The sequence below is a fragment of the Arctopsyche grandis genome, chromosome 12 (genome assembly GCF_051622035.1).
Source record: "Arctopsyche grandis isolate Sample6627 chromosome 12, ASM5162203v2, whole genome shotgun sequence".
In the NCBI taxonomy this organism is placed as follows: Eukaryota; Metazoa; Arthropoda; class Insecta; order Trichoptera; family Hydropsychidae; genus Arctopsyche; species Arctopsyche grandis.
The window spans coordinates 17,083,227-17,103,259 of record NC_135366.1 but is presented as its reverse complement, the minus strand read 5'-3'; the positions used below and the strand labels follow the sequence as shown (position 1 = coordinate 17,103,259).

The window sequence follows — 20,033 nt, the reverse complement described above, 5'->3', positions numbered from 1 at the left end:
TAGTTTCTTTGCTATGACGACCAAATTCACTGTTCAAGTTATACATATGTATATTGTCATCCACTTACAACTAGCTTTTAAGTTGGATTTTGTATTTGGTTACTAAAATGCTGTTGTTACATGACAATAGGGCGCTTCTACATAATATGCTTTAGTTTGCACAAATATCCCAACCGTTACATTATTAAAGCAACGTCATTAAATTTTGTTGTAGTTACTTAACGTAAGAGAATAACGTAACGCTGGTTATGACAACGTTAACTAGAAAATCCACAAATTCCTAGTATCAAATTTAGCTCACAACAGTATCAAATTATATACATACATATATTATATACATATTCAGTAAGCGCAAATATTGGAAGTAAACATTTCCTTTTCATCGAGTTGTGTCACAAACCTAGCAACTCACAGAATATATTAAATTTTGTATAAAAAAATATGTTATACATATTTTTAAATATTAGATTTATCTTGACTCGTTTTTTAACTCTGTAAAATGAATAGGATAGGGTTGTTTTTTTTTTGGGAAAACTCACTATTCACTTTGTAAAGAAGTCGTAAGACGCAAATAATGTTACAGTCCAATTGTACATTTCATTCGTTCATGAACATACTAGTTTGTTCACACACGAACCAATCTGGCTAGTTATACAAAACAACAAATTGGCAAACGAAGTAGTTAGTTTTTGCACAAACTATTAGGCATAATTATAGCAATGATGTAATGTGGTTTCCACAAGATTTCCCCTTTAAATATTTGGTGTTTTGACATCTTAAAGGTTTTGACAGCCAAAAGTTTCACGCTACACTTGGTGAGTGTATTTGAAGATAACTTTTGACTGCTAGCACTTAAACTAAAACTAATAGTTCGTGCATGAACAAATTCGTAAGTTCACGAACCAATTGGAGTGGACTATTACACAGTATATATGTATGTAGGGTTGCCATAATTGTCAAGCATTGATACGGGACATTTAAGTGCTACATAAAGAAAACATGGAAAAGCAGGTAGGTAATAGTTTATTTAAAAAAAATAGTCTTTTTTAGCCCAATCGTATTTTAACGATGATTTAACGTTTTTTAATTAAATCGTTTTCCTCTTTTACATGATGATAAAATTAGGCGCAAGTCATTTTAAAATTATACTGGCAAACCAAAATTGCCTCAACTGTCTCAAATCTGCCAGCTTATTTCTTTCATCCGACCATTGTGTTGACATCAGGGAAAATATTCTCTCCACATTGGCATTGTGGGCTGGAATGGCAAATATATACTCACATAGTTTTATTAAACATGAATTCTGTTAAATATGCTTGGTATCCCTAAAAAACTTCTGCCATTTCTCTTCCATACTCATTTTCAGCGTTGTCTCCCAGTTTTCGTTGGTATTATTTTTATTTAAATAATCTTTTAAATATACGAACTGGTTGAAAAGAAGCTCATTGTTTCCAACATCGATGTTCCTTACATGCAAATATTCAACGGTTCGTTCTATATTCCCCCATTCAGGAACTTGCTTGAGAGTCATCCAATCGAAAGCATTAAATTTTTTGAATGATTGGGACCACTTATCAATGTATTCCACAGCAGTGTTAAAGAAATCGACAGTCTGTTTTTGGAGAAAAGTTTAGGGAGAAAACGGGACAAATTGTAATACGGGACCGAGTAGTGAAATACGGGACATGTCCCGTATATACGGGACGAATGGCAACCCTATATATATGTGCAATATGTAATATAAAATCAATGTGTGTCAAAGAGATGACCATATTTATTATATATCCAAGCAAAACCAGCGCATCGCGATATACCGTCGTGACACATCCGCTTACACCTGTTTATAATGATTATACGTGTAAGGTCACGCGGAAAACTATAATAATAATAAAAAACCGTTATTGTGTATGCTAATCGAAATTGGAGAATTGCGGTGTGCTGTTGAACTGACTGCAGTGAACCCATCGTTATCGAACACGTTCTTGCGCATCGAGTTAGTATGTAAGAATATTCAAATATTTATTGTTCGCCGTATAAATTACGATACGTGATGCAAATTTGTTTCGTACGAGGGTCACATTTTGAGGTCGATATTTTATATTTGAATTCAGAGTCGCGTCGCCGCTCGAAGGTGGCAGAGTAGGACGAAGGTGTTCGAAATAACGGAACTCCTCTGGGCCGGAAGGTCGAGAAACTGAAGATGTCAAGGGTCGTCGTTGTGACGATTCCGCCGGAAGCGAGATTTCTTGCCTGAATTTTACATGGAATTGCTTAATACTCAGTGAAAGCTCCTCTGTCTCAGTGGACGCGTTCAAATATTAATGAAAACGCAGCACGGGGACAGTTGCCAGGAATAAGAAGTCTCCAAATATAAAAAAATAACAAAAATCGGCGCTTTTCATTTCTATCTAGGGATTCTAAATATGTCTAAGAGTAGTTTGGGACTAAAAGAAGGCGGTTGATGTCATTTATAGTAAACCTTATCGTTGTTGTTTTTACTTATATTTTACATTATCTTCATTTTCTTATGGAATATATTATACATATACACAGGGCTTTTTTTTCCATGTAACGAACGCGGTGAAACGACGTTCCGGCACCTTTTTGTCTCAGCATGTTTCAAACGAATATTCTATATAATATAATTTGAATATAATCTTCTCCAATAAAAAACTTGACAATAAGTGAGTTCCAGTACCCTTTTTTTCAAAAAAAAGCCCTGCATATCTACAATGTACAAACATATATGTACTGGTGTGTGCTTTCGAATACATATTGCTCTGCAAACGATCGAAAAGCGCCAGACAGACTGAACCACAGATTAACGACACGTGTACCTTATGCGTGCGCACTGCTCGCACTTACACTAAGCGAAATCTACCCGAAGTCCCGACATACCTATCCTGTATACGTTCTGTGCTTCTGATACTTTAGTTCCGAATTTTTCCTTATTAAATTATTAAAAACTCGCCAGAAAGATCCAACTCAATTTTAATAATTACCATTTTAATAATTGCATCTGTGCACATCGAAAGTTAACTCGTCATCTGATGTGCAATTTTTCATTCGTGAAGTCGAGAATTGCGTTTAAAGCAGCCATCCAGTTAATCTGTGGTTCAATCTGTCTGGCGCTTTTCGATCGTTTGCACCAAACCCATTTCTCTCCATTTAACTTTTAATATAAAATGTACTCAGAACTATTATTGTTCTTACATACATATATTCTAATCGATTGATCAGTAATTTATTCAGCTTTTCATCAACAAAAAATAGCTAAATTGTCAGTAAAATATTTCGAAATTATCAGTGAGTATTGATAATTATCAATAATTATCTAAATGATCAGTACGCTGTGATCAGTTGTCATATACTCAGTTATTAAACTAAATGGTCAGTTGTTAAACTAAATAATTAGTTATTAAAATGAAACGGTCGATGATTATTATAAGATGATCAATAATATCATTTAAAAATGATAATTTCATTTTGACAGCCAGAAAATTGTCAGTGTTGCCATATCGCATTGTGGCTCCTACTATAATAAATCTTGATGAATTTTGCCACTTAGCAACATTATTTTAATAATCTCCCCCCTCTCCGTTTTCAACCCCCTCGGTCCTCACCCCTCGCTCCAGGTTCAGTTCAGTCTTACTGTCTCATTTACTCACTAACCAAATATTTTTTGTTACCTGTTCTAATTGTGGTAAACGGATTATTGCGCAAATTGCGATGGCGCGCACGACAATCGTTGCCACGAAAATCACGAATACGGAATATCTGGCACTTGAGTTCTTGTTAGTTGAATGAAGTTTTTGGGTGCCAGATGTTCGGTGATCGAGATTTTAGTAACGTGCGTGAGACTGCTTTTTGCGGAATAATCACCGAACCTCTAATTGTAATTGTTTTTGCTTTATATTGTTGATTATTGTATGGAGAGGATGGAAGAGATACAAAGAAAAATAAAATGATGTGGTATCTAGAACAGTGCTACTCAAACTATGGTACGCGGCCCAGTACTGGTCCGTGTACCGGGGGTAGCCGGTCCGTGCTCAAAGAAGTAAATAAAAAATTAAAACAATAGCTTATTATAACGTATATATTAATAAATTTGGAAGATAAAATAATTGATCTGACTACAAATGAAGAATTAAAAAATTGTTTTGAAACCACAACTTCACTTGCGTCCTTTTAGATCAAATTGAAAGCAAAATTCTTCCCAGATATTTAAGAATATGCACTGAAACTCTTTTACCTTTACGCGACTGGCTACGCAACCATTAGTTTAATAAAGACAAAATATCGTAATAGTGTAAATATTCATGATCCATTACGTGTGGAATTAATTTACTTCGATAAAACCGCGACTGGATGAGTTATCTAATAACAAACAAGCTCATGTCTCATTAGTTTTTTTTTTCATTTTCATTTTTCATCTTTGTCTAAGTACATATATGATATATAGATATTCTACTTCTTTGAATTCAACAAAATAAATTTTACTATTTATATTTAATATTTTTTTTATTTGTTATATGAACAAATTTTCACTCATATTCATATGTAACTTTTTTATTTAAAAATATGATGCTGGTCCGTGAGAATTACTGAAAAATATATGCTGGTCCGCCAACTGAAAAAGTTTGAGTAGCACTGATCTAGAATGAATAAAAAATACAAGCTTTAGTTTCTGGATTTCGTTTGTTAACTTAAAAAACGAAAACGAAACGGGGTGGAGTCCGCCCTGAATTCTCCTTCTCTGTACTTCCATGTCTCCTTTTGATCCTTCTTATTCCTTCTCCACTCCGGACGAATACCCAAAATGTAAGATCTGCTTGTCAGTGAACATAGGCGGCAGAGCAAAATGAAACTCGTTGGGCAGTTTAAATATTGTTTATTGCTCGGAGAGCCAAAAACGAACTGCCCGTCGAGCGTCACATGTACAGTATGACAACTTAACTATTCTTCAATTAATGCATGCCAACCTAATCATTCATACATCCATAATTCTAGATTATAAAAAGTAAATCCCACAATAGTTACATTGTAATAAGTAGCAAGTCGTAGGAGTAATCGGCATTTGAAGATGCAAAAATCATATTTGATGCATCATCACTTTCTCAAGTTCAAATGTCGTTTATTCCGCTACCTATGTACTTACTGCTGATCAAAACGTAGCTATTGTAATTTAGAACAATTCTAAATATACGCTGAAAACAAATACGTACATTGTTTTATTCGCATGTTTATGAAAAAAGAGTTAATTTAAAAGCTCATATAATATTTTCCATATTGGTATTACGGTTTTTGCCTCAAGGTTACAAGTTTGTACATATGTACTTTATATAAATTTATAATATTATTATTATTATAAATATCAAATAATTATGACAAATGAGGATAGGTTGTCAATTTGTTTGGAATCAGATAAATTGGCAAAATTTGATAGAAAACGATCGACTTGGAATCACACATGTACCTACATATAATATATCCAAGGTTTGGCCAGCAACACCAGGTCTGGGATTGAATCCATCACCCTTCAGTTGATAACATTATAATATAACCGCTGAGCTATAATGATAGTTCAATGGCTGCTTGACTTTAATTAATTATATATAATTTATCATGATATGTTTGTATATTGGTACATACACAGATTATCCAGAAAATATTATTATCGATAATTTCTTATCGTTGACTACAGAGGATAAAAATGAAATAGCACGAATGCTGTTCACATCCAATTACCGTTCTCGATTTTATATCTGTCACAGTGAATTATTTAGTGAAGTATAGTCCAGTCAGATGATGTATCTTTGTCTTCTGAGGATGTAATTGAAATAAACAACAGAATGAGGCAGTAAAAATCCAACCATCATATTTTTTTAGTTAGTAAATCGAATTTTTGATGGACCTTATTTAATCTAACGTATTTTTATTTCTACATCGGATATACAAATGTATAAACCATGGAAATTGAATAATGTAGTATTTGTTTTAGATACGTGTGCGGTCTGTATACGGCTAATTGAATCGATAGCAAATACAGTCATGAAAAAAAGTATGAAATTTATGCCGCATCAATTTTTGTTATTGGAAAAGTCATATATATTTATTCGACCTGTTTGAACGCCACTGGTGGAATACTAAAAGTGTCTGCGTATATTTTTGACAGTGAAAAGAAAATGTATTCGCACCGGAAGTGAAGAAAAAAATAATAATCCCACGAAAATCCAACGGTCGCAGGGCGCAGTGCTGTTTCTGAGATTTCAATATGTTTCCGAGCGAAAACAAGACAATGGCACAATGTATATGTATGTATGTGTATATAGGTATACCGAAAATCAAACGCATACTTCGCTTTGTGGGCGAAAAATGAAAAGTTACAAAATAATAAAAACAAAAATAAAAATCATTTTCTGAGAGGGGTTTGACGTCACGAGAATAAATTGCGAAACCGTTCGAAAACATCGAAATTTAATATACGAAATTCGAGCAGTCTATGTGTATGTACATATGTATATTTATACATATATAAATATATACCTACATATACATATATTACGATACATTTACATTTTAGGTTCCTTTATACCAATACAGCTCAAGCCAACTACTGTACGTAAACAACAGTACAAAAAATATTCTTCAGTACACTCTGTATGGACACATTCATATCTTCCGTGACTTGTACGTGGCGTATTATACAGTCAGCGAAACATATCGAACAATTAATCGGTTTTATTTAGCCAATGTGGAAATATTCACGAACGACGTGACGTCATAGTGGCTAGTGCACCCGTACTAATGAAAGTGTTAAACGTCATATTGTGACATTATTGACTTGCCAAAAACGGTCGGTGCTGTATAGTATGAATAGAAGTAGTCTTTTCCGTGCAGTATTGTGCAGTGCTGGATAATATAAATGGACCTTTTTTTCTATAGGTATACGATGTATGAAATATCAACAGATACAGTATTGCTTTCGTGAGAAATTTAAACTTTGAGATTGATAATGATATTCCATCGTTCCAGTGCCAATTTCATTACTGGGATTATTCGTATAGGCATAGTAAATTTGGATGTGTAGTACATAGTAAAATTGGACTTATGAAATATCAGGTATCAATTGCGGATTAAGTTTTTTGCGTTTTCAAAAAAGCTGTGTATGTATGTGTGCGCATATTTTATGGAAAATCGAGCCTCGTTTACCCATAGTAATAACTTTTTTGCTAGCCGTTACGGTTTTCTTAGTATATATTTGTAAGTGTTATAATACGAAAAAAATATCATATTTGAATCGAAATTTTTTCCTTACATTTTTTTCCTTCCTTAAATTTTTGCTGCTTTTTCCTCACAGATTTATTTTAAATGAACCGTAACGGTCTGACTTATCGCTCCGGCATTTACCTTGATAAATTATATACATTACAGTTGTATTGAGAAATATATTTTAAAGCTGTGGGTCATGGCTAACTTTGTGAAATTAAGCGTTTGATTGTAAAACACAAGTGTCAAAGACCTTACTTATAATCAAAAAAAAAATTGTGATTGATGTTCTTTTTTATAATTCAGTTTCATTTAATATAATAAAATATACGATTTTGTATGTACATAACTATGTTGAAAAATTACAATATGGATTCATCTCAGAATTGTCGTCAAAATTATTAAAATAATGACATAATTTTACATCATTCGCGACACTGAAATGAAGTTAATGACGTGGAAAACTGAAGAAGTACTCTACTAAATGTGCATTTCAAGATTTTCAGAAATAAAATTTTCACAGGAAAATATATCATCAATCGTTGAAAACATATCAATATATCGTTGATTTATATGTATATTATGTATATATACATTATTTACTTCAAAAGATACTTAAGTATCAAAAACACTTATGCATGTCCAATTACTTTGTTTTTCATCAAAATGAACACAAGTTGATTCAAGAAATTCTCTTCAATCTCAACGATCACCTACATAGTTCTAGATAGTATGTATAGATAACATTGTTTCAGGAAAAAATACGATGCTGAGAGTGAAATATGACACAGTAGAAATCAATCAATATTGAAAGATTCCATCGTTTTCATTTAGCAACACTTTAACCAGAACGTAAATAATAAAGTACGACACTGAAATTTTATGATTGATGAGGTTACATTCTGCCTAATGGATAACCGATTTTTGTCACCGTTTGAATTTTAATGTAGAAATCGGTATAATTGAACACGGCAGAACATTTTGAGATGGTACTGGTCTACAGAATTCGAATATTTGAATTTACAAGGGCCAATTTCGGTTGAATTAGATTCAACAGTCGAATTACTTATACAAGGATGTATACCTATTATACCTATATATAATATTTAACTATGGATTGCGTTTTTGATAAATATATTGTTTATATATTAGGAAATTGGAAAAAATAAATACAATACGTATGAATTAATTAACGATTAATCTTTAATCTAAATTACGGGTTATTACATTATTGAAACTCTAAAAAAAAATCCTCCTCATCTAAAAAACGCAAATAAAAATTAATTTAAAATCATATCGAAGAAAAATTTGGTGCGACCACGGGACATCCCAATACGAACATAGTAAAATTTCAGTTGATGTTTTATTTTATTTTTACATACATATATACCAGGAAGGCCTAACAGGTAAGCCCCAATGTGCCTTCCTGGCCAATTACAAAAATCGATAATTTTAGAATAATTTTAACAAAGCATCATAAAGACATCTATTGATATATATTTTTTTATAAACTTACATTTTCGGAGCATTTTTTTATATAAATCGTCAAATGCTGAAAAACTGCAGAATTTTTATACGAATCAGTGAAATTCGTGATGCCGAATACTCGAAAATTGAGAGAAATGTTAAAGGTGGCCAAATTGTTGGGACCGCTTCAATGAAAATCAGATAAATTGATAAAATCTGATTGGAAACGATCGATCTGGAGTCACAAACCAAGGTCTGGCCAGCAGGAACCAGTGGGACTCGAGCTCGTGACCACTATGTTCGGCATATATGCTAAGCACTAGTCCATGCTGCTGGATATAGAATTCCACATACAGAATATATGAAATTCATTGATATAAAATATATGTACATACATATGTTTGTACGTATGTACATATGTATACAGAATATTTCAAAAACATATCCTGATTTAGTACGTTGAATTCGGGGAAGTGTTTTCTACTTTGAAGAAGTTGGTTGTCTCCCATAATCACTACGTGCCTTTCATTTAAATTTTTTTTCAATTACGTATGAAATATTTTGTGGATTTTACCTGATCTTTTTCACAATCGTATTTATAGCGGCTATATATAGACGACTGTTTATTTGCTGACTTTATCTGGTGAATATACATTAGTGGACACTGTGAATATACTTTCACAGTGTCCACTAATGTTTTTATAAAAAAATACTATTATTGATCACTTGTTCTGATATTGTAATATACGCACTTATATCATACGTGTTACGTACTTATTTACGTTTTCACGCTGCTGTAGTACAAATAAATATACAAAACGACGAAGTAATCTGAATAAAAAAAATACTAATATTCAAACTTCCTTATATGTAGTATTGTGAAGGTAGTTTCCGTTTCGCAAATTTGAATGATTCGCGTTGAGATAACGACGTTTTCGTTGAAGGAGCGCTGATAAGTTAATGAGTATAAATCATACGGTGTTTGCGACGATACAGCCAGTTGTTGTCAAACCGTTGACACCAAGTGGTCGTACACTTGTTTCCACGCAAATGTCATTTGACATTTGCAAAATACATCTTTCATACATAAGTACACATATTATTTTATTGTGACATTGTATGTATTTACTTGTTTAATTATTAACAAATTTACATTTGTTTTTTCAGGTAAAACTTGAAGTGAAAAATGGCTCAATCGACTGCATTTCTACTTTTTCTGAGTTTGTTCTGCTTCTGTTTTTGTCAGAGCGCTTTGCCACCGACCTGCTCCAGTGATGTATATTGCAAGGGACCTCTACTTCATGCGGTTCAAACAGCGCGAATTTTCCGAGATTCGAAGACTTTCGTCGATCTCAAAATGATCAAATCCCAAAATGAAACATTGGAAGATTTCGACGAACTGCTCAACACCACCGATAACAACCCCACGAAGACTCAGTTGGAACAGTTCGTGAGCGAACATTTTGAAGAAGGAAACGAATTGATGAAATGGACGCCGACCGATTTTCAATCTGACCCACCTCTTTTGAATAAGATAAAGGATATAAATTTTCGAAATTTCGCGAAAGATTTAGTGGGCATTTGGCCGACGTTGGCCAGGAAAGTTGGTCCTGAAGTGGCGGAATTTCCGGATCGTCACAGTTTAATATCAATTCCGAACGGATTCATCATCCCTGGAGGTAGATTTAAGGAGGTTTACTATTGGGACTCTTATTGGATAATTGAAGGACTCATATTGAGTGGAATGACTGAAACAGCTAAAGGTATGATTGAAAACTTTCTCCATTTGGTGAAAATGTTCAAGCACATACCTAATGGAAGTAGAGTTTATTATTCGGAGAGAAGTCAACCTCCACTACTTACGGCTATGGTTTCAAAATATATAAAAGCAACAAACGACACAGATTGGCTACGGTCAAATCTACCGACAATAGAAGAAGAGTTATATTTTTGGAGTGAAAATAGAATGGTAGAAGTAGTAGTTAATGAAAAAAACTATGTCCTACTGAGATACTCTGCCGAAAGTGAAGGACCTAGACCGGAATCATACGCTGAAGATTTCGCATTCGCTAGTGAAATAAGAGATAGTGGAAAGCAGCAGGAGTTTTACTCTGACATTAAAAGCGCTGCTGAAAGCGGATGGGACTTTTCATCGAGATGGTTCATAAACGAGAACGGAACTAATGATGGAAATTTGACCGATGTGAAGACACGACGACTTATTACGGTAGATTTGAACGCCATTTATGCAGCAGCTCTGGAGACAGTAGGCGACTTTAACAGTATGCTAGGACAAAATAGAGCCGCAAAAAAATGGTGGATGCTGGCTGAATATATGAGAAAAGCCATTGACATTGTTTTATGGAATGAAGAAGATGGAGTGTGGTATGATTTCGACAATGAATTGAACCAGCACAGAAGGAATTTCTACCCCTCTAATGTGGCTCCACTGTGGATGGACTGTGTCGATACTGACAAATTACAACAACACGGTCCAAAAGTGGTAGAATATCTGAAGCAATCTGGAGGATTGTCGTATCCAGGTGGTATACCCTCATCGGTGTCAAGGACCGGAGAACAATGGGATTTACCCAACGCTTGGCCTCCACTTCAATCAATGGTAGTCCAAGCGTTAAAGAATATAAACTCGGAAGAGAGTAATGAGCTGGCTTTGGAGATGGCTCAGAAGTGGGTCAGAGCTAATTATAAAGGGTTCAAGAAAAGCGAAGAGATGTTCGAAAAGTATGACGCCGAGAGACCTGGGGAATATGGTGGTGGAGGTGAATATGTAGTTCAATCTGGTTTCGGTTGGACCAACGGAGTTGTTTTGGAGATGTTAGATCAGTACGGCGATATTATGTCTTCTGAAGAATCTAGTCAATTTGGTGAGCATTGATTATTATTAGTTGTTAATATTTATATGTGTATATACGCATTAGAGATAAAGAAAGAATAGTTCAAAAGTTCACATTGTGATAAATATCGATGAATAATGCTAATAAATTCATACTTGTGCATTTCAGTAGAACGTTAGTTTCTTCGGGTCTTATTAGAAATATGTGTTTTGCATTTATGATACGTTATCGAAGATAAGTACAAATCTATGTATATCTACTTATATTGTATTATAAGTATAGCAAACAGGTATTTATTTATGAATTGTATCCATGAATTCTTAATTTTGTTCATGTAAGAAATATAGATAAATACGTTTCAATTCCATCAATAAAATTGAACGTAATATGTTTTGGCATTACTTTATGTACTGTATATTTGATAAGAGAAATGATAACGGATGTAATAAATGTGATGATGTATATGTATAATGCTATATTGTTATGTCAATTAGATACTGGGGATAAATTGAATATCAATAGTTGTTTATGATTGAAACTTTTTTTTTCTGTCTGACAATTAATTATTATGAAATGCGGTTATTTATTTATTGTAAATTTAAAATTAAAAAAAATCAAATGAATGAATAATAAAAAAGAATACATTTGCATTTTTATTTATCAATTAAGTTGAATATCAAACTCAAAATAGCAGTTATGCATAATAATAAACCCGTATAAGCTTATCCTTAGCAACGATAACTGTGTATGCAAATAATGTTAAGACAAAACTTGTTTTAATGAGATAATTTAAAAAAAATTTGGTTGACGGCAACTACCTATATACATAAATATCTTTATACATTTATGACTAAAGAATCGTTTTTTCCTTAATTTTTTCATAACACTTCTATCGTTGTCAGGTATAAAAATAGCCTATACGTATAATGTGAAAGTTCTTTGGTTGGTTTTGAGCATAAAGCTACATAAGATTTTAGTATCGGCACGTTTTAAAATCTCGAGCTGCGAAAAGCGCTTTTCTTTTGTGCTGTTGTGTGCCATTACCAACTTTTATCTCGTTCAAAAGAAGAAGAAAAAAAAATACAACGACGCATACCACATTCATACGTTCACAACGATACAGCCAAGAAGCGCTATTATCGGAATAACAATTAGCTATTTATATTATATTTCAATCGAATGCCATAATCATTGATCGGAAGAAATCATCGCCAACACGTTTCCATTGCTGTCCATCGGTTCGAAACGATTCATTTGAGGCCACATTTAGATGTAATTATATAAGACATAATAAAAATATAAACATTTTTTATATACATACATACATACATATACACATATACTAGGAGATTTCGGATATGATGATGATTATGATTGCATTGATTTTATCTCATGAAGGCTGAATATCACGGGATATTTACAATTATTTTGTCGCAAATATAATTTCAAAATATTTATTTCCTATACGTTTAAATGTTCGTTTATATATGTATACTACTGGACAGACCGGCAACTAAACGTAAAAAGCAGCACGAAAAATATTCTTAAGTACATTCTATATGGATACACCATAATGTATGTATATGTTACAGTGAAAGTATATTTCAAGTGAAAATATATTTTCACTAGTAAAAATATATTTTCACTAATTCAAGCAGTGAAAATATATCAAACAATGAATCTACAACGTTTAACTATATGAATTTAACCCTAACAACCCAATCTTAAATAAATAGGGCCAACCCTTACTTAACCTAACCTATCCTAACCCTTAAATAATACCAACCCTAACAATCTAATCTTAAATGAATAAAACTAACCCTGAAAATGTAACTGGTTACGATTTCACTGAAACGTCAGTGAAAATGTAATTTCACTATGACATATACATTCATACATATGTGGCGTATCGAAACAGCAGTATCCGACACGATCTATTCATATTATACAGCAGTAAATGTTACCGAAAATATGGTGTACTAGCGCTGATCACCTGATCTCGCGTTAGCGCCAAAATGGCCTCGGCGAATAGAGGAGTCGTGTAGAACGGCCAATAGGATCTCGCGAACCATCGAGCAATAATATCTGTGCACGGAGAGCGCCCGATGAGTATAAATATTGGGTGCTTTCGGACCATAGAGCATTCGAAGCTGGATGGCCGACGAGTGCAGACTAATAAAGAACCTCTACACTAGCTGCATCTTTCTTTCCGATCTTGGAAACCCCTCTTCACGTCCACGCAATAGTATCAAGTAGAACCAGTTTTCTTTGGCAATGTGGAAATATTCATGCATGACATGACGTCATAGTGGCGAGTGCACACATAATAATGAATGTGCGATCTATAGATATTTTCGGAAACGTCATATTGTGACAATATTGACTCGACGATATGACGAAAGCAATATTGCGCTATTAATATATGTACATATGTATACATATGTAAGCCGATTTTGACTTACACTCGTCTAAAACAAGTATGAACGTGCTGAAAACGGTGTTGTATAGTATGAATAGAACAGTGGCGTGCGGTGAAATTCTCTCTCTTTTTGTCATACGGCATTACTTAATGTGCGCGAGCAGGATACAAAACGAACAGACTGTTCCCCTTGTATCTTGTTCGCGCAGATTAAGCAAGGCTGTACAACAAAAAGAGAAAGAATTTCACCACACGCCACTGGAATAGAAGTAGTATTTTCCATGCAGTGTTGTGGTGAGCTGTTGACGTGCAGTGCTGTATAATTAAAACCTAGCCAATATAATTTTTAAAATATGCCTTAAAAACAATTAATAGGAAATAGCGTTCGACATAGTGTATACATATATTGAAAAATAAAATAAAAATTAATATTAATTTATAAATAAATCGTCAAAGTCAAATAAGAGCTACAAATCGAAATTGTCAACTTTGAACTTTCGTAATTGCAAAAGTTAAAGTGTCAGAATAACGACGCACAAACTTGCCTAATAACAATCATTGAGTAAATCGTGACAATTCAAAATACTTAAACCGTTATTTTAAAGTGGATTTCGAATACAAACAATACATTTATATAATATATAAAATATACACTTCGAAAGGCGTTTATAAATTCACGAAAAACATACACTTTTATTCCAACGAGTTGGATCCATTATTTTCAATAATGACTTCAAACGCTTCAATACGTTTATGTCTTCGAAACTTTTACAATCGCCTACGCTTAGGTATATGTATGTACGTACATATGTATATTAAAAAAAGCTCTAAATTTCCCTACTGGCCGCCTTGGATTTTCTATTTTTTTCCGCTTACCCTAGAAAGGGTAATTTCTCTGATATTTCTCAGCACGGTTTTGAATAGCATATGGTTGTAATGTATTCCCTGGGAAAATTGTGGATACGTCTAGCATTCGCCTTATAAAAAACTCATTCGCCAAGTTTTCGTTAACAAGAAAGGGAGACTTCTTTAACTGTCTGTATACCTACGTTTGACGTTTATTTAGCCGACATTCATTCGTCTCGTGAGCCGCAACCGTGGCAATCCACTCGGATGAAACTGGGCTGAATTTATTTCTAGAGCACCCCTCCACGCAAAATTTTATGGACACCCTGTTCACTGTCTCCAAACAGCGACTGAGCGAGCAGAAATTCAATATACGTCACCCTAACTGTTTCCAGCACAGGTGTAACAAAACCCTATAGAGCCATCGTACAAATTTATCCACGTGATATCGTAGATAGAATTTTTAAATATAATCAGATAAATTCAAGACGTGCGTGAGATGAATAATTATTGAATTTACAACCAAGTGGCTAGACCACATTTGAATGAAAAAATTGCAAATATCTATAAGGAAATGTTAGGCACGCATTCCAAGATTTTTTCTTCGGGAAAACTAATCTAACATAATTGGGTGACGGGGGGAGACTTACTTAAAAAAAGCACATGAAAGGTTTTTCGAATATGTTAACGTGCTTAAAGTAGGTACACATTTGAGATCTTATTTTTAAACGTCAAAATCAATACGACCAAAAAAAATAAGTGTACATATATGTTACAGCTCAAGTGTAGATTTTGTTCGCTTATGAACGTACTCTGTTCATACATGACCCATTTTGGTAAGTTATAGTTAGGGGCAGCAATACCGGTATATTAATCATCAATTTTTGGCCATCGGTAATTAACTTTAATTAATTATATTTATCGAAAATTAATTACATATACAGACATATTAATGCATTAAAAATCTATGCAAATGACGTATTTTGGATTAGGTAGTCTGGAATTTTCAGTATTAAATGTCAAAAAGATACATTCGTAAGAGTGGCTACGCTAATGCTTGCTTAAGAGTACCAACACCGACCAACTAAATCGTAATTAATAAATAAATTAATATGATTGGTTAAAACATAAAAGTTAAATATTATCAATTATTACGAATGGACTAAATAAATGTTTATATGACATTATTCACCTGAAATTTATTTTAAATTACGTATTTGCGATTTGATTTACGTTGATGTTTTTTGGTAAAGTAATCACATACCAAATGTACAATTCAAGATAAAAAAAATCATTTACCGGCAAATACCGGTATACCGGTAGTGTGGAAAATTGTATACCGTTTACCGGTAAATGAAATTTTACGGTAAATTGCAATCCCTAATTATTGTTTAAACAAAAGAATAAATTGACAAATGACTAAGTTTGTTCAGTCGTTTGTAAATTTATTCCACAAACTATTAGGCATAAGTATTCTTAGTGTTCCTTCTAGAAAATTTCTCAAAAAAAATGCCAAATTGAGAATTGTCATTTCTTGAGAAATTTTATAATTTCTCGAGAATTTTTATAAACATATTTTATTATACAAAAATATTTTTTTTCGAAGATTTTCAAAAAAATTACAACCACTGCCGGGCGGGTTTACATATATCTAATGTGCATACTTCTTAGACGGTTTTATTAAGGGGTCTGCAAATGATGAAAAATTGTTTGCAAATTTTTAACTTTCGATCGTGCCTTATCTTGTGTTCTTTTCTTATTTTATTTTGACTTCTCTCTGAATTGATCTTTATCTCATTTTGATCTGGACATTGCAAACGCGTCAATCTTTAGAAATACGCAAACAATATTTTCTGACTACTCTCACTTGTCCTCTGAATGCATTTACCGTAATACTATTTATTTCTATCACTTTACCCGGCCGGCAGTATCTTTGGTGATTATAGAAACCCGTGAGAAAAAATAAACCGTGGGAATCGGCATTCTAATGATCTTTGTTACTCTATTGAATTATCCGAATCAATATTGAAGAAATCGAAAGTTTAACATTAACATAATAATTAGAAAAATAAATTTCTTTCAGTCTGAAACAATGTAATGTAAAGAAACCAACAGCTTACGGATTAATGGAGAAAGAATTTAGTATATTTTAATCGACGTGAATAATTTACATTGCTTATTTGAGCCTTGTTTTCAATTAAACCAACGTCAACACAAAACGAGAGAAATTTTTCCACGGCCGAAAATTTCTTAAAAAAAAAAAGAACCAGGATATCTGATTCTATTTTAGATGGCGTGTATTTTTTAAAGGGGTATTTTAAAAATAATATGTAATAACCTATCTAATATTAATTTATATATATGTACGAGTATGCAATAATAAAATAAAATCAACGTTGTAAGAGATATCGTTATGTAAATTAACGTTTTAATTAATAAAATAAAATTTAAATGTTTTTCTAGTTTTATTTTAATTATGTATACACTAAGATAATACATACAAAAATTACATACCAATAATGCGAAAACATATATGTATTTGTATACTTGAATCCAATTATGTATGTCGAATAAACGATACTTTTTCATTTATCAAAATTTCTTGAGATTAAATTAAATTGAGAATTCTCATTTCTCAAGAAATGAAAATCATCAGAATTACTAAGTATAATCCCATCCCATCTTTTTCCCATTCGCTATGTACATACATATATTCATACTATATATGCTTACGCTGGGTTGCAATATTTTTGATATTAATGGAAGCGGGAATTATAGCATCATTGAAATATGGTTTCCATAGGATTTCACTTTTAAATACTTGGCGTTTTGACAACTAAAGACCTTAACGCACTTACGATTCTCTTTCGCGCGATCGTTTTTTCGCGTGATAGCAACTATCGCACAAAAATATTACGGTGCACGCACTTGTGACTACACAGTCGCAACTTTATCAGTTTTAAAATAGATTTTACAGAAACGCGTAGTGTTGTGGCTTTGTTGTTGCGCTTAAAAGCAAAATAAAAAAGCGTAAACAACGATATTGGGTACATCCCAGTACAACAATATTGGGTATAGGACTACATCATAAAATTCATCTCGATTTGATAAGTCATCCCAAGAAATTTATCAAATCAATGGCTCGACACTCTTAGTTACGTAATGAAGTGCGACTAAGCTGCAGAAAATGGGCACGGGTTCATTGAGGTATTTTATTTTATGATAATCACGTTGCTCGTAGAGACCAGTTGCATGTATTTAGTAGCTGCGATTTTTGGTCGCATGTGCGTGCCTGCGACATCTGGTGAATGTATAATATTTTAAGATAGCTTTAGACCGGGTCATTCATGAACAAACTAGTATGTTCATGAAGGTAAACGGATTATTGAACAAATTGCGACAATCGTTGCCATAAAATTCGCGAATACGGAATATCTTGCACCCGAGATCTCGTTAGTACAATATTTAGTTTTTGGGCGGCAAATGTTCCATTATCGACATTTTAGTGACGTGCGCGAGATCGCTTTTTCCGAAATAATCACTGAACCGTTCATGAACGACTCGGAGGGAACACTTGGGCTGTAACACGTGTACATATATATTTCATTCAACTAATATATACATATATAAATACATATTATACAATTTCTCATGAATTCAAAGTGGTATGAAGTATTTCATTATGCAATATTCATAGAAAACTTTGAATCCTCCATAGACTCTTCATATTAAGTAAGTCATTGCGAGTTCCAGGCCAACGCGCCACTCTATTACACTCCATATGTATGTAGATGAAGTAAAATTATAAGAGTATCAATTAAGGGCGCAGTTGGGGAAAACCCAAATTAGTAAAAAGTTATTTTAAGTACAGAGAAATAAGGTCGACTTCGTTACATTCAAGCTGTGGCCGAGCATAATATTCGTCTTGCCTTGTGAAAAGGTCCTCGGAGAGGTAATAAGTGAGTTTGAGAATCGTCGTCGTGTAGTACGTCGTGTATATATATATATATATATATATATATATATATATATATATATATATATATATATATATATATACATATGTAGTTCTCAGTATTCGCAATACCTGTAGTGCTGGGTGTGACCTAAAAACACAATAAACCAGTTCGTAGAATGCGAGGGGTTGGCGTTTTCTCGAGGGTTGCCACGCTTACTATCACGAGTCTACTCTATGCTGTACTGTGAGCCCGATTTTTCCACCCCCTTGACACATTTTCCGACGTAGTATTCGGATGTCATTTTCACAGAATGGCTGCTGCATGTGCAACGCAGATAGTGATTATGAGTTTTCTTCGGCGACAATAGCCGTCCCGTTCGTATTCTTAGAATCCAAGTTGTTGAAGGGGATGCTACAACTGAAAACGATCTCGATAACATAAACGTAATACAAATTATTGGGTTTTTCAATGCCATGCTATTTTATGATAAACTGTTGCTGTTCTTAATTGTGCTCTAATAATATGCAGTAAGAGTATTGAGGCATTGTAATTTTTTTCATGAAAATATATTTATGTAAAATAATAATAAAATGTAATATTAACAGAAAATGTTCCTTTGTTTTATGATTGCCGAATGCAGTACCCATAGAACCGTAGGGCAAAAACCATAGAATTTTTTAAAATTATTTGAACATCTAAGGGTGCTGCATTTTTTTTTTATAAAATAAAATAAAAAACCTTCAAAGCCCGAAAGTCGCCACGAGAGAAACACTTTTCGTCAATTTAAAATAATTTTATCAAAGCTTTCTATATTTATAGATATATTCGAGATAAATACACGCTAGAGTAACAGAAAATAACAAAATAATAAAGATTACACCGTTAGTATTTGTGTCAATATCAATATAATTACGAAATTTAATAAAAAAAACCGGAAACGTAAGATTTTGGATAAACATACAAAGTGTCTTCCTCCAGTGGACTAACTATAATGACACTATCTTTTTGCAAATTCACGTATTCAAATTCCGAAATATACGTGTAACTAAAATTATAATATGACACAATGAACTTAATAATAAAATTTTCTAGTGAGAATTTAAATTAATGCATGAAATTTGAGTTTACCCTGTGTTATTATTTGATTATGTACTCGATAGGCAAATTTTATAAAAATTGAATTATTGCTGCATCACAACGTAATGTATTTTACTTCAG

General features: G+C 33.0%; 2 protein-coding genes and 1 long non-coding RNA gene across 3 annotated transcripts in view; 2 read left to right on the top strand and 1 right to left on the bottom strand.

Annotated features, from left to right (window-relative positions):
• The window catches only part of LOC143920291 (uncharacterized), a 319,990-nt gene that overhangs the window by 282,157 nt on the left and 17,800 nt on the right, over window positions 1-20,033 (bottom strand). The gene's annotated exons all lie outside the window — the stretch shown is intronic.
• Window positions 1-20,033, top strand: part of LOC143920299 (uncharacterized) — a 319,815-nt gene that overhangs the window by 282,158 nt on the left and 17,624 nt on the right. The window lies entirely within an intron of this gene.
• Window positions 9,726-14,413, top strand: LOC143920293 (trehalase-like). Its single transcript, XM_077443115.1, has 2 exons — window positions 9,726-9,826; window positions 9,904-14,413. The coding sequence occupies exon 2, from the start codon at window positions 9,923-9,925 to the stop codon at window positions 11,630-11,632; it is 1,710 nt and encodes a 569-aa protein (XP_077299241.1). The 5' UTR covers window positions 9,726-9,826; window positions 9,904-9,922; the 3' UTR covers window positions 11,633-14,413.

Excerpts from the sequence above, each read along its gene's own strand:
- LOC143920293 (XM_077443115.1), top strand. The coding sequence starts at position 9,923 with ATGGCTCAATCGACTGCATTTCTACTTTTTCTGAGTTTGTTCTGCTTC.